The following is a 13,502-nucleotide window of genomic DNA, read 5'->3' as shown; positions in this document are numbered from 1 at the left end:
TGTATATATGTTTGTATATATATGTATGTTGGTCCAAATTAAAATCCAAATTTCTTGGGACAACTGACGATCAGAGACTTCAATGAAAGTTTTAAATATATAACAAGATGGGTTGAATAATAGATTGATTTGCATGTAGTTTTTCTTGATCAATACTATTAAATTGAACTTTCTAAAACTATAATATATAATAAGATTGATCCACTGACCCTCACGTCAAATATTCTCTCTTTGTATATATAAGTACTGATCTAGACATGCTCAAATCGCAGGATTACATGTCTCACATTAATTTGAAAGCTACTTGAAAAAAGAATATATCGCTGACCACACATATTCTTGAACTAAGATATTATAATTTTTATTAAAAAACTCTAAAATTTTGTCACATATCGCTGACCACCGTTAATTAAGGGGCCAGATTGAGCCGGTCAAACTGTTGTAAAGAAATTCTCAATAGGTTATGAACAAATTGGCTGATCAGGTAGTAGCTAGAGGGACAAAATATGCCGGCTCAGGTAGTTAGGAAACAATGATTTTAAGTAAAAAATAAATTATTAATTAATATATAAAATGTATTTGCAAAATATTACAAAAAATTTATAGGTTATGAACAAATTGGCTCAAGTAGTAGATCAGGGACAAATTATGGCTCAGGTAGTTGGGAAATAATAATTTTAAATAAAAATTAAATTATTAATTAATATATGAAGTGTATTTGTAAAATATTACCAAAAATTTACAGGTTATGAACAAATTGGCCCAAGTAGTTGAGGGACAAATTATGGCTCAGGTAGTTGGGAAACAATAATTTTAAGTAAAAATTAAATTATTAATTAATATATAAACTGTATTTGTAAAATATTACAATTTCTTTTTGTAAAATATTATTAAAATATATAATATTATATTATTATTTTGACTTTAAGATTGCTAGTCTAATGTTGATTCACCTAGCCAAAAATTAATGCTATAGCCAAAACTTGAAGTTCTAGCCAAAATCTAGGCTTGGCAATGGCTATGCCATTGCTTAAGAGCATTAGGCCATTACCAAATCCAAAATTAGACTAAAAGTTAAGGTTTTTTAGTCAAAACCATTTGAGAGGTTAATCCATATTGGACTATCTATGTAACAGATAAGATTTTCATGACAAAATAATTCGTGTAATAGATAAACATGTGATGACATGACATAACATGATATATATAACAACATACGAACATAAATTGTAGTTCCCTTACCCATCACACATACACAGTAAACTGATAATAAGTTAAGAGCTAACTTACCTCGATAGTCGCATTCTACGAGAATAAGTACAAAACACGAGGAACTGTAATAGAGTATTCTAAAAGTTAGAAATTAATTACTAATAATTAGAAATGTGAAAAAATACAACTTAGAGCAAAACTATCATTTCACCCTCTACATGTGGAAAAATGATCATTTTATCTCCAACTTAAGGATTTCACATCCTAACTCCAAAAATTACCAAAATTTACATTTCTCATGTAAATTTTGTCCTAAACTCAAATATCAACTCAGAAAAATTTAAAATCATTCACAACTAGGAAACACTCAATGGCCAAAACATTCATAGGCCATTTCTTTTGATTTTGGTTGCAATTTCTTTCATCTTCAAAACCCATGATTAAACCAAAATTTTGTAATAAGGATCTTCCTATCATAAGTTTAAAAATACACTTAAAATATCCATTAAGAAAAGTTAATCATCAACACCAAACTTTTTAACAAAAAGTAAACATTTAAATCACAAGTTTTGGCCTTAATAAAAAAACCTCCAAGAATTCCAAAAAAATCAAAACATACTTCTAACACATTCATAACATCATTCTAAGATCAAATATGTTTTAAATCATCAAACAAAGTCACCAAAAATCACAAAACAATACTTGAAGTTCTTGGTTTTAAACTTAGTCCAAAACAGAAACTTTCTCTCAACTAACTTTGATCAATCTCTTGATCCATGGCTTAAAGACATGTGATCTTCTAAATAATACATCACAAGGTTTAAAAGATGTGTCCTAAAGAAGATCCAACCATCAAACCTAATATTATAGGAATAAGAGTAAATTAAATTAAGTAATTTTCAAAGTGGGATGAATGTCTCTGAGGTATGGGGGTTGCTGCTTGAACCTGAATGTCAACCTGAATGTCAACATGGCCTCATTATAAGTTCATTTCATGGAAGATAATCCATTGCAAGTGCCGGGTTTTTTTTTTTCCGTCCAAAAGTTAGAATAATATATATATATATATTTTTTTTTTTGAGAAATATCCCAAGTTTTGATAATGAGAAACCTTATTCTAATATTTTCTTCTCATTATGTTAGGATTCATTGTTATAGCTATAGGGATCTATAGTTTTGTTTTCTTTTGAAATTAAGATTTGGGCTGAGTATTATACTACCACATATAATGCACTACTTGTTTGACTATTTTTTAATGTTGTCTGAATGAATATCACTACTGAATAGATTTTGCAACTCACTTTAAGTTCTGTGCTGAACAGATATTGCCTCATTAGCAAGTACTTGGTTCACTTCATTGGACACATACCTTAAATATTCTATTTCTGGTTACATATTAATTTCCATAGTTGAATAATACAATATATGCCAGGTTTATTGAAGACTAAGACCTCAGAAGCTGATGCTGGTAAACAAAATGAGCAGCTTGAGGTATTTGTTGCCCTTTTTTAAGGGAGGGGGTGATGTTGGTTCCTGCTCTGTTTCAGGATTGAATGGATTATCAATTAGCTATCTTACTTATAAGATTGTTTCCATAACCACTTGTTGGATATTTGTTGCCCTTTCCATATGTTTCTCGAGTCCGAAGAAGCCGTCCAAGGAAAAATGTCATGCCTCCCTTTCGTTCCCTATCCATTCTTCTTAAGATTTATGTAGGAAGTGATCCTACTTTGATAGCTATCTATTCTAACAATACAATTTGACAATCAAAAGAAAAAAAGAAAAAAGAAACCTGGAATTTTCTCAAACAGCATATGTAGGAACTTAATATATGCCTTGAACTTCTCCAACTTTTCCAACTTCTTCGACCCAGTATACTCCTCCAACTTCTGCCTCGTTGCATCTGTGGTCTTCCTTTCCTTCTCAGTCATATAGTCCTTGTACTCCTTCGACTTCTTTGCTGCAGTATTGTAACAACCCGATCCTAAGATTATACCATAAAATAAGTTTTATGTATTTCTCATATAACTATAAATATTTTATTGTTATTATTTTTATTATTATTATAATTTTATCAGATTTTACATTGTTAATTTTAATAGGATTATTATCATATTGTTGTATGACCCTTCAGATTTTTTTGCAATAACCGTTAGAGTTCTTTTGTTTTTTTTATTAAGCCTTGTTTCTCTCTATCTCCACCTGTAAGTCTTAGTGTATATCTTCTAGTTAAATAAATTTCCTAATGGGAAACCAACTCCCAACTCCAAATTATATCCAATCTCCTGAAGGCTCACGTTATTCCCTCCTCCTCACCTATAAAACCACCACCCTTCCTCCTTCATAGCCCTTGCCAACCGCCGTTGAGCAACCACCGAAAAACAGAGAAATTGTAGCCCCATCGAGAGCTCCTCCATGTTGTTTCCTTCACACACAACAAACCTCACGACCTCTCCACTGCCACAGCTAAACTGCAAGGTTGTCCTTGCACCACCTATCCGTCTGAGCCACTCCTCCCTCTTTCGTGAACTACCACAGAAACCAAACCCACACACCCACACAACACCAACCATCACCCATAGCGACACCACTGCCCAGAACACGCCGACGCCACCTCAAGGAAGACGGAACCACCTTTAGCCACAGAACACGTTGACCAGGACAACCCCGTCGCACCCATTCCATCCCAGTAAGCCACGACCGTCACCACCCTTCTCTCGTTCTTTGTTGTTTCGGCTTAACAAAACTCCCTCTCTCCTTCTCTCGGCATTGCACCACCCTGCCCATAGGACCCAATCGCATTGTCGGCCACTTCCGGTCGCCAAAGACGCCGTACCGTGCAGCTTTCTCTCGCGGCGAGTCCATCGCAAAACTTCTCCTTCTCTCAGTGAGTTGTAGCTCGAACCTCCTCTCCCCGTAAGCCTTAGTTGCTTTTATTTCTTTTTATTTCCTAGTGGATGTCGGCTGCTCTCAAATTAAGGATGCTTATAGGTTTTTTGAAGGTGTTAATAAGATTACTTTAATGCCTTTTTTAACCTAGTATCTTGAAGAATTGTTTTAAGAATAATTACATTTATAAACTTACACTTAAGTATATGTTAATTATGGAGACTATTACGCCATTTTATTTGAAATTGAGTTGGGTTTAATATTTCAAGTTGAGTTTAATTTTATTAAATAAATATATTAGTCAAAGGCTCATTTTTATAAGAAAGTGTTTAAAGAATTTGAAATATATCTTAAAGTATACTATTGAGCCTAATATTTTAGTTAATATTTCCTTTGTCTATTTAGTAAGATTTTAATAAAATTATTATGTTATACTATAATAGAAAAACTAAGGAATATGTTATGAGTTTTGAATAATCATGTTAAGAAAGGAAACCTATTTTAAGAATTGTGGTTTTTATGATTTATTTAAAATAGACCAAGTATTCTACTAAATTATAATATGTTATTAGTATTTAACTTAAGATATCAGGATTTATTGATTATGGTGTTAAACAAAAGATTTATTTGACTATCTTCTAGATTATGAATTTAATTAAGTAGGATATTAGTACATGTTGTTCATAAACAGATTTAGTGATAGTTCATACTGCATATAGGTGAGGAGTTACGAAGTGAGATTCAAGAAGAAGCACAACGATATAAGTAATTTAATCATAAATTAGGATCATCATAGTTAAGCTTATATAGATTATTATTAGCTCCAGTTTTTTTACAACCTTTTTTATGTACCACTTATGTCGTATACAAACATACCATCCAACATAACATACAATCATGTCATTCTGTCATTCCGCATCATATTCAGTTTCAGAAATTATAATTATGTATGTATTATGTCATGCATCTCATATGCATAAAACACGTAAGCTATTTTAAGTTCAAGTGTAAGATAAGATCAGATTAGTTAATCAGATGACCATTTAGATGCATGGTACCAATGCAGTTCAATTTTAGGGTGGATGTGCAAGCCACGGACTCAAGCGTGGTCCACCATAGTATGCTAGAATACTATCAGCGGCTCCCCTCTCAGCCTCGAGACATGGGGTCGGTGCAAAACCTTGCACGTAGGGTTAAGTGTGTTGGCCAGTTAGTTAAGTCAGATCAGTCAGTAAATTCAGATAAATAAAGTCATGCATAGCATAAGCATCAGTATGAACATTCATGAATTTAAGCTCTCGACATGAAAGCTGTTATGAAAACTTTATGTTTATTATGTTTACGTTATGATGGATTTCTTGCTGAGTCTTTGACTCATTTTAGTTTATTTCATGTTTTTAATCACCTAGGTGAGGATGATGAATACCAGTAGAAAATTCAGGATTAGAAGGAGCAGTTGATTTAGTTTCAGACTTTCTAGAATAAAAGTTATTGACAAATCTTTTTATGAAATAAATCCTAATTTCATGTTATTAAATATGATATCTCTTGCCGAGTTTATTTTATGAAAAACACGTGACACTCCTAGCTTACGAGAAGGGGGTGTTACAAGTATCCTTAGACTCCCTTGCTTTCCCTGCTGTAGCATCCTTTGCCTCCTTAGCTTTCTCAGCAGCTTTTTCTTCGGTCTCTCACGTCGACTCCATAGTCTCCCGACTCTTGCCAATTACAATTTCCTTGGCATGCTCAACTACCTTCAACACAAAGCCAATGATACTTGGCGTCTCTAGTTGTTGCTGTAACTCTTCCCTCTCCATTTCATCTCGTTCTTCCTCAATCTTCTGCCTCACCGCATCTTTTGTCTCCCTCGCCTTCTTAATCGTATAGTCCTTGTACTCCTTGGACTTCTTTATTGCAACATCCTTAGTGTCCCTAACTTTCTCTGCCACAACATCCTTTGCCCCCCTTGCTTTCTTAGTTGCTTTATCGGTGGTCTCCCTCGTCGATTCCATAGTTTCTGAACTCTTGCCAACAACAGCTTCTTTGGCATGCTCAACTGCCTTTAACACAAACCCAATGATACCGGGCGCTCTTCCTGCTACTGTTGTTGTGACTGATAAGCTTCCATGTCCAATTTTGCCGTTCTTCATTGGTCACGAGTCTCGTCTATACGTTTTAAATATTAAAGTTGTATGTTTAAATATAGCGGGTGATTTTTAAATGGAGCCCAGTGTTTTAAAGTCTTCGAAACATTTTAAATGTCCAAAATTTTAAATGGGGCATTTTTAGCGTTATTGAACCAAATCTAATTTTAAAGTGAGCGTTTTATAATCTAAACCCCAAAAATAATAAAGTTTTAGAAAATCATTTTATTTAAATAATTTTAGTTCTTTAAGAGTATTATTGAATATTCCTAATTTTATTTTATGTTAAAAACTCTTTTATTTATATGGTTTTATTTCTATTAAAAATATTTAGTAAGTTTCATTATTTGTTTTATGATGAAAAATATTTGTTTTGGGACTAAGAAAATAAATTCTGATTTTAAATAAAGTTTCATTTCATTTTCTGTCTATTTTACTTAGTTTATTTTCATCCCTTTATGTGTTTAAATATCCATCATTAGATTAAAATTAGGACCCCTAGATGAAAGGCTAGGATTGAATCCCAAGGGAAACCCTAGATCCCTTCATTTTCCCCTCCCCCCTCTCTCCTCCCCTCTAGCCGACACCCACTCCCTCGTGAGACTCTCTCTTCTTCCCAGCTCGTCTCCACTGTACGAAGCCACTACCGTCGCCGGTGCTACCCACCAGCACCACCCTCCCGACATTGTCGGCCCCCTCCACCTCCGTTACCCTTCCTCTCGCGGCTCCTCCCCAACCCACGCCCGTAGCCTCTCTCTTCCTTTCAGTAACACCCTGTCTAAAAAGCTCCTTAAGCCTTGACCTTAGTAGCCGTAATCCTAGTTAATTAGGAGTTGGGCTATTTGAGAATAAGAACAATTTGAGATATTTTAGTTGGCAAGAGGACCATATACTTTAGGTTTAGTAGAATTATTAGAAGATTCTAGTGCAATATTGATTTTGAAAAAAATGAAATTTTTGGAGCTTGATTGGTTTAGCAATATTATTTTGGAGAATTTTTAGTACTTTATTAATTTTAATGATAAAAAGCTAAAAGGCCCATAAGGGAATAACACATGACATATTGGAGGGTTGTCACATTAATGGACTAAGTAATTTGGATTAAATATTTGATGGATTTGACCCAAAGAGTGGTTTACTAAGGGTCCAAGCTTTTTGGGTGTAAACACTTAGGAGATGCAACAAGACTTTAGGCTCTACTTTATAGACATAAGACTTTAGGACCCTAATGCACTAAGGATGTGATGGGCTAAGGATAAGGTATTAAAAAACCTTAGGCCCAACTTGAGAGATATAAAGTTTTAAACCTTTCTTGGAGGACACTAGAAACTAGGCCTAATGTAAAGGACATAAAGTCATCGGGCCAAACTTAGTAAGAATGAAGGTCTTAGGCCCAACTTAGAAGACATAGGAATTTAGGCCTCACTTATTGGAGACAAGACTATGGACCTAATTTATTAAACTCAAGATATTAGGCCAAACTTAGTAAGCATAAGGCTGTTGAGCCTAACTCAGTAAGATTCAAGACTTTGGCCCAATTGAGGAAAGACCCAAAGATTATGACCCAATCTAGTAGGCCTTTGAGGCCATAGGTAGGCTCCAAAAATCTAGATATAAGATCCATTCAATAACCCACAACCAAGCCACCTCCAAGTCTTACACAAATGACCCAACAAGCCCAACCCACAAGGCCCAAAAGCCTTTTCTTTCATTTGTTATCCTTCTAATGGAAACCCACATATATCATACCATTGGTTTTCCTCAAGTCCAAGAAGTGCCACATGCCCCTAAGGTTCCCACTTGACCATAATTAAGCTTCTAACTTGAGTTAATTGCATTAATCAACTTACACATGATTAGTGACATTTAAACCATGTTTTAAGCTTAATTTTTCTTCAAATCATTTCTCACATTTTTTTATCTGAATTCTATTGATTTTATTATTGATTTGAATTGTTCTTAAACTAATTTAGAAGTTTATACTTGATCTAACACATGTCCATAGAAGCAAAACCATGTCAATGCCTAAGTCACCACCAATCGGCACCTAGGTGCACTCTCATGTGTATTGCACCAAATCAGCCCTTAGCCCACGCGTTTTGCACTATTTTCTTAAGGACAATCTTATCATTTACACATCACCTTAACCGTCATAGTTTAGTTCTAGAACTGGACGAATTGGCTCCAAGAAACCAAGCCAAGAAACCCAACCAATTCCATTACAAGCCTAGTTGAAACCAAATTGAGTGGCCTTGGGTTTTCATTTCATTTTCTGTTCTTGGTTGATCCACTCTCTATGCCACAACCCTGGTCCCTTAACCACATGAAAAAGCCACTCAATGATGGTAATAATGTCCCCAATTCAAACGAAGGAGAAGAGACAAGAAGGGAATCAAAATCTGGATAGTTTTTATTCAAAACCGTTGGCTTCCTTTGTGTTTTTCTCTTTTGATTTTGATTTTGATTTTTATTTTCTGCACCAATGCAGCCACTGCACCTATAGACTCACTCTTACACCTGATCATGAAGAAATCATGAAATATAGTCTCTATTCTGCTGACCAAGCTTGACACAAAGTTGAAAACTTCACTCATCACTCCACCTCCCACCTCCACTAATCCCAAGCCTCATCTTCATCCAAGGCCAACGTCTCCCTCCCCTCTTGAAGCCTATAAATACTTCACTCACTTCCTCATTTCTTCACACCTCTCCTCCAAGCGTTCTCTTGAGTCTTGAGAGCATTTCTCCCCCTTAGTGAGCAATAGAGTGAAACCGAGTGAAGTTCTTGAGAGTTCTTGAGTGAAGTATTAGAATGAAATGTTAGGCTTTAATTTATGGCATGGGAAGGAGGTTTTGATTGATTTTAATTAAGGTTTAGCATGCTAATGTCAAACTGGCTAGATTTGATGTTTTGATGGAATAAATTACTTTGGATCAAAGTTTTAGCCATAACATGACTTGATATGATTTTATATGATTCACTAATGTCTTAGAATGAATTTTGAAGGTTTAATTTCGAAGTGAAAGCATGCCATAATAGGCTTTAATTCTATCTTGTGTTGATCATCTAGCATGCATCAGTTTTGATTAGTTTATGCTTAACTTATGAAAATTTTGATTAATTTACCTAGGTTTGAATAATGTGCATTTAGAAAAGTCTTGTGATTGTGATAAGAATAAAAATGTATGATTTAACTAAGTAAGTTTTGAAACATTTTTGGGTAAGGAAAGCAAGAAACATCATGCTTGCTTAATGGATGGATTAGTGAAGATTGAGGTCTTAAACCCATGTTAAGTGTTGGGATGAACATGTATGATTTGAGCCTAAGTTTTTAATTTTTCCCTAAGGTTATAATCATTATTGGCACTTGATGAATTTGAGTACACACACCTCCATAAAGGTTGAATAGTTGAAATCACATAGACCTTAAAGTGATGCATGCCATGGGTTGAGTGTAATTGGCATAGTTGCACTTTGATTATTAAAGTTTTAAGGGTATAGATGGTTTTAGAATATGAAAAATATAGGATTTATGAAATTTGGTTAAATTTGGTGCTTATTTGCAAATAGTAAAAATTTAAAGCCTTAGTGGCAATTTTTCTAAGTTTAGGGGCAATTTTGTACATATAGATTTTTTGAACCCTTTGATTAGGAACATCTTCCTTGAAGGTTCAAATCCTAACTTAGGATAACTTTGATTACAGATGCTTCGATTCTCTAAACTCAGAAAGTTTGTAAGTTTGCTTCTATGTAACAACCCGCTAGAAATTCAATGGTGGAATTTCTATAGGTTTTAGGAACCTCGTGAAAACATTTTTAGTTTTCACGATTAGATCAATCACGTAGATTTTTGTTTGTCAGCAAAGCCAAATTTATCATAGAAAATGCTTGTTCAAAAATACGTTTTGCTTATTTCGAGGCACTTCGAGATTGAATTTCAATAAACAAATTGCACAGTTAGGTTTGTGTGAATATTTAGGATTTTACAATGCAAAGTTTATGTTTCACTTTCCCAGAGTGAATAGTAACTTCTATAATAGCATCTAGTGCAGTGTTTTCAAAATCATAGTGTAGAATGTCCAGATTAGGTTAGCGAAGTTTTATTTGGACACTTTGCAGAATTTTAGCCACACTTGGTGAATAGTATTGGATACTTGGCACAAAGAAGAACAATGGGATGAATTGTGAATGAATTAAGGTGTGAGATCATACCACCTAAGCAAAACCATGTTTTCCATCTGATCAACCAAATTGTGCTGAATCAAAGAGGGTTTCAACCCTAGGGAAATCCTAAATGGTTGGAATCCAATTGAAACTCCCAAAAGCTTGGTTGAAACTGAAACCCTAAACGGTTTCCCCAAACCCTAAAGTTAGCCTCCAAACTATTTTTTATCAAATTTCTAACATTGTGTTTAATCACTTGATTAAATCACTTCCACATCATATTAATTCATCAAATTAATGTTATGACATCATTATCCAACCCTTTAAACCTTGGAATTTGATTTTGCCAAGAAAAATTGGGTTTGGGCTTGATAGCATCGCAAACCTCCTTTAAACCCCAAATTGAAGCCCACTTGGTTGAGGCCCACTAATTTGGCCACCTTCGCAAAACTTCTTAAAGAATTTTCCTCCCCCACATGGCAGGCCATCTACTGCCCTTGGTTGTAACCAATAGTGCCTTGATGTGAAAGGGGAAATCCACCTCATCACCCCCCATACCACACAACAGCAACATGCAGTCATTGCCCCTCACTATTTTTCACTTTTTGTGACATATGCACCTCCAATTAAAGGTCATTCAAGCCCATACCTCCCCCCTCCAGAATTTTAAAGTCATGCAAGACACACGTCACTTCATTTTATCACTTCACTCCGTTCTTAGAGAGAAACACAAAAGAGGTCTCTCAGGCAAATTTTTGAGTCTTTTTGCGTGGTACTTTTTGACCATTTGTAAGTATTTTCTCACAAGGACTCCTTCATGACAGTTGTTTGTCTCGGAAATATATATTTTTTGTTTACTTCGTGGTGAAAGTTCATTCTGGGTGTTAAATTAGAGAGGGTTATATTTTGGAGTTTTTGACAAGTTAATGGACATATCTTAATCTGAAGACTTTGTGGAGTGTTGTTAACATATGTTTATGAATGTTAATTGAGGATTTGTTGCATGACCAAAGCTTTTGATGAAAGAGTTACTTAGATATAGAAACTTAGAAACTGGAACTAGAAAAACAGTTTCTGTTTTATGAAAGTTTGAATATTTCGTGGTTTAATGTTACTCCAATGGCTTTGATATTTTTATTTGATGATCCTAAGCCTCTTATAAGTATGTTGGGTTGAAAATATTTAGCATTAGTTTCAAAGATATGATTTTTCTATGCAAGAGGATTTCGATTAGACCTAAGATTTGATTTTTTGGATTAGATACATGTTTTATTGATTTTTAGTCATGTGATGTTAGATCTTCTTTAGGACACATTTTTAAACCATGTGATGTTTTAGTTTGAAGATCTCATCAGCTATGTATCAAGAGATTGATCAAAACTAGTTAAGGAAAAGTTTCTGTTTTTGGACTAAGTATAGAACCGAAAAGTCCAAGTATTGTTTTGTGACTTTTGGTGACTTTTTTTTAATGATTTAAAGCATGGTTGAACTTAGAATGATGTTATGAATATGTTAGATGTAAGATTTATTTTTTGAAATTCTTGGAGATGTTTTGAATAAGGTCAAAACTTGTGTTTCAAGGGTTTTTGGTTAAAAAGTTTGGATCTTTTTACTAAAACGTTTAGTGATGATGATTAGAATTTACTTTTAATAGATTTTTAATTATTTTTTTAAACTTAGGATGGGAAGATCTTTATTGCAAGATTTCGGTTTAATTATGAGTTTTTAATTTGGAAGAAATGCAACAAAAATCAAGGGAAAACCTATGCATGTTTTGGCCCTTATAGAGTTTTCATGGTTGTGTTTAGTTTTAAATTTCCTAATTTGATATTTGAGTTTAGGACAAAATTTATATGACGTATGTAAATTTTGGTGATTTTTGGAGTTAGGATGCAAAATCTATAAGTTAGGGGTGAAATGGTCATTTTTTCCCATGTAGAGATAAAATAATAATTTTACTCTAAGTTAATATTTTTCCATATTTCTACTTGTTAGTGATTAAGTTCTAATTTTTAGAAATCACTACATTCAGTTCCTCGTGATCGATGTTGAATTTTTACTTAGAAATGCGAAGATCGAGGTAAGTTAGTTTTTAACTTACTATCAGTTTAATATGTATGGGTGACAAGTAAAAGAACTATAGTGTATATATGTATGTTATCTTATGTGCCATACCAAATCATTACATATTCATCTGTCATATATAATTTATTCTATCTTGAATTGTTCATCTGTTACGCAAGATATTCTGTCATGTTTTACTATACATTGTAAGTACAAATTGTTAAGTATGCCATATATTACATGTATGTCATGTCATGTAATATTCACTGTTACAAACATGTCATGTTAAGTATGTTGTCTGTTACATGTTATGACATGTTAAGTATGTTGTCTGTTACATTTTTTCCATATTACGAAATGTTTCTATCTCAAGTAAGTCATAACTTTTGAGTTATGTTCAAGTCATGTTGTGTTACATTAGGGATTTTGTCCTTTCGTATTCCAATCATTTTTCATCTCGAATATAGTTTGTGTATTTCGAGAACAACCATGTCAAGTTATTCATGTCAATCACGACCCTAAGTGCTAGAATGAGGTAATATCCTAGTAAAACTCATTTTTTTACGCTGGAGTGTTTAAATAGGTGTGAATTTCCTGAGTTGATGAAATATTGTCAACGGGTAGCTCACAAGGCCTAACTAGCTAGTCACCAGAACATGTGAAGCACTAACGCCGATGAAGCCACATTTCAGTTCTCATGGGGTCCACAACGAGTGGCACATGAGGTATGGGAACCACAGTAAGTGTGGCACATACAACGCACTCACAGCTGGTGCAGATACATGTGTTGTGATGCGGTAATTGGTAGGTACACATGGCTCTAGGGGACCCATGTAGCACCCAAGTAGTTGAGTTCAATCAGTTAAAGAACAAGATTCCAAGTTCATGTCCAGTCAAGTCTTAGATCAAAGTCAAGTCTCAATTTAAGTCCATTTCAATTTAAGCAAGTCAAGTTTAATTCACGCTTTAATTTAAGTTATATCAGTTATGTTATGTTATGATTACTTATGACTTTGATTATGCATTCA

General features: G+C 34.0%; 1 protein-coding gene across 1 annotated transcript; it reads right to left on the bottom strand.

The window, feature by feature from the left end:
- Positions 1-2,664: 2,664 nt before the first annotated feature.
- LOC118349656 (late embryogenesis abundant protein ECP63-like) lies at positions 2,665-6,251 on the bottom strand. Its single transcript, XM_035695166.1, has 4 exons — positions 5,856-6,251; positions 5,711-5,789; positions 3,005-3,172; positions 2,665-2,750 (listed from the first exon to the last, which is right to left on the bottom strand). The coding sequence occupies exons 1-4, from the start codon at positions 6,249-6,251 to the stop codon at positions 2,665-2,667; spliced, it is 729 nt and encodes a 242-aa protein (XP_035551059.1).
- Between the last annotated feature and the right edge of the window lie 7,251 nt (positions 6,252-13,502).

The sequence above is a fragment of the Juglans regia genome, chromosome 10 (assembly GCF_001411555.2).
Source record: "Juglans regia cultivar Chandler chromosome 10, Walnut 2.0, whole genome shotgun sequence".
NCBI classification, from domain to species: Eukaryota; Viridiplantae; Streptophyta; class Magnoliopsida; order Fagales; family Juglandaceae; genus Juglans; species Juglans regia.
The sequence above is the reverse complement of the archived record's forward strand: the minus strand, read 5'-3'. Positions and strand labels throughout refer to the sequence as shown.

What these genes read in the sequence shown, in the direction of transcription:
- LOC118349656 (XM_035695166.1), bottom strand. Translation starts at nt 6,251, where the DNA reads ATGAAGAACGGCAAAATTGGACATGGAAGCTTATCAGTCACAACAACA. An exon ending in TCATTGGCTTTGTGTTGAAG is followed by an intron (nt 5,790 to 5,855) that starts GTAGTTGAGCAT and finishes TCGACGTGAGAG; the next exon opens with ACCGAAGAAAAAGCTGCTGA. An exon ending in GCTGTTTGAGAAAATTCCAG is followed by an intron (nt 2,751 to 3,004) that starts GTTTCTTTTTTC and finishes ATCCTGAAACAG; the next exon opens with AGCAGGAACCAACATCACCC.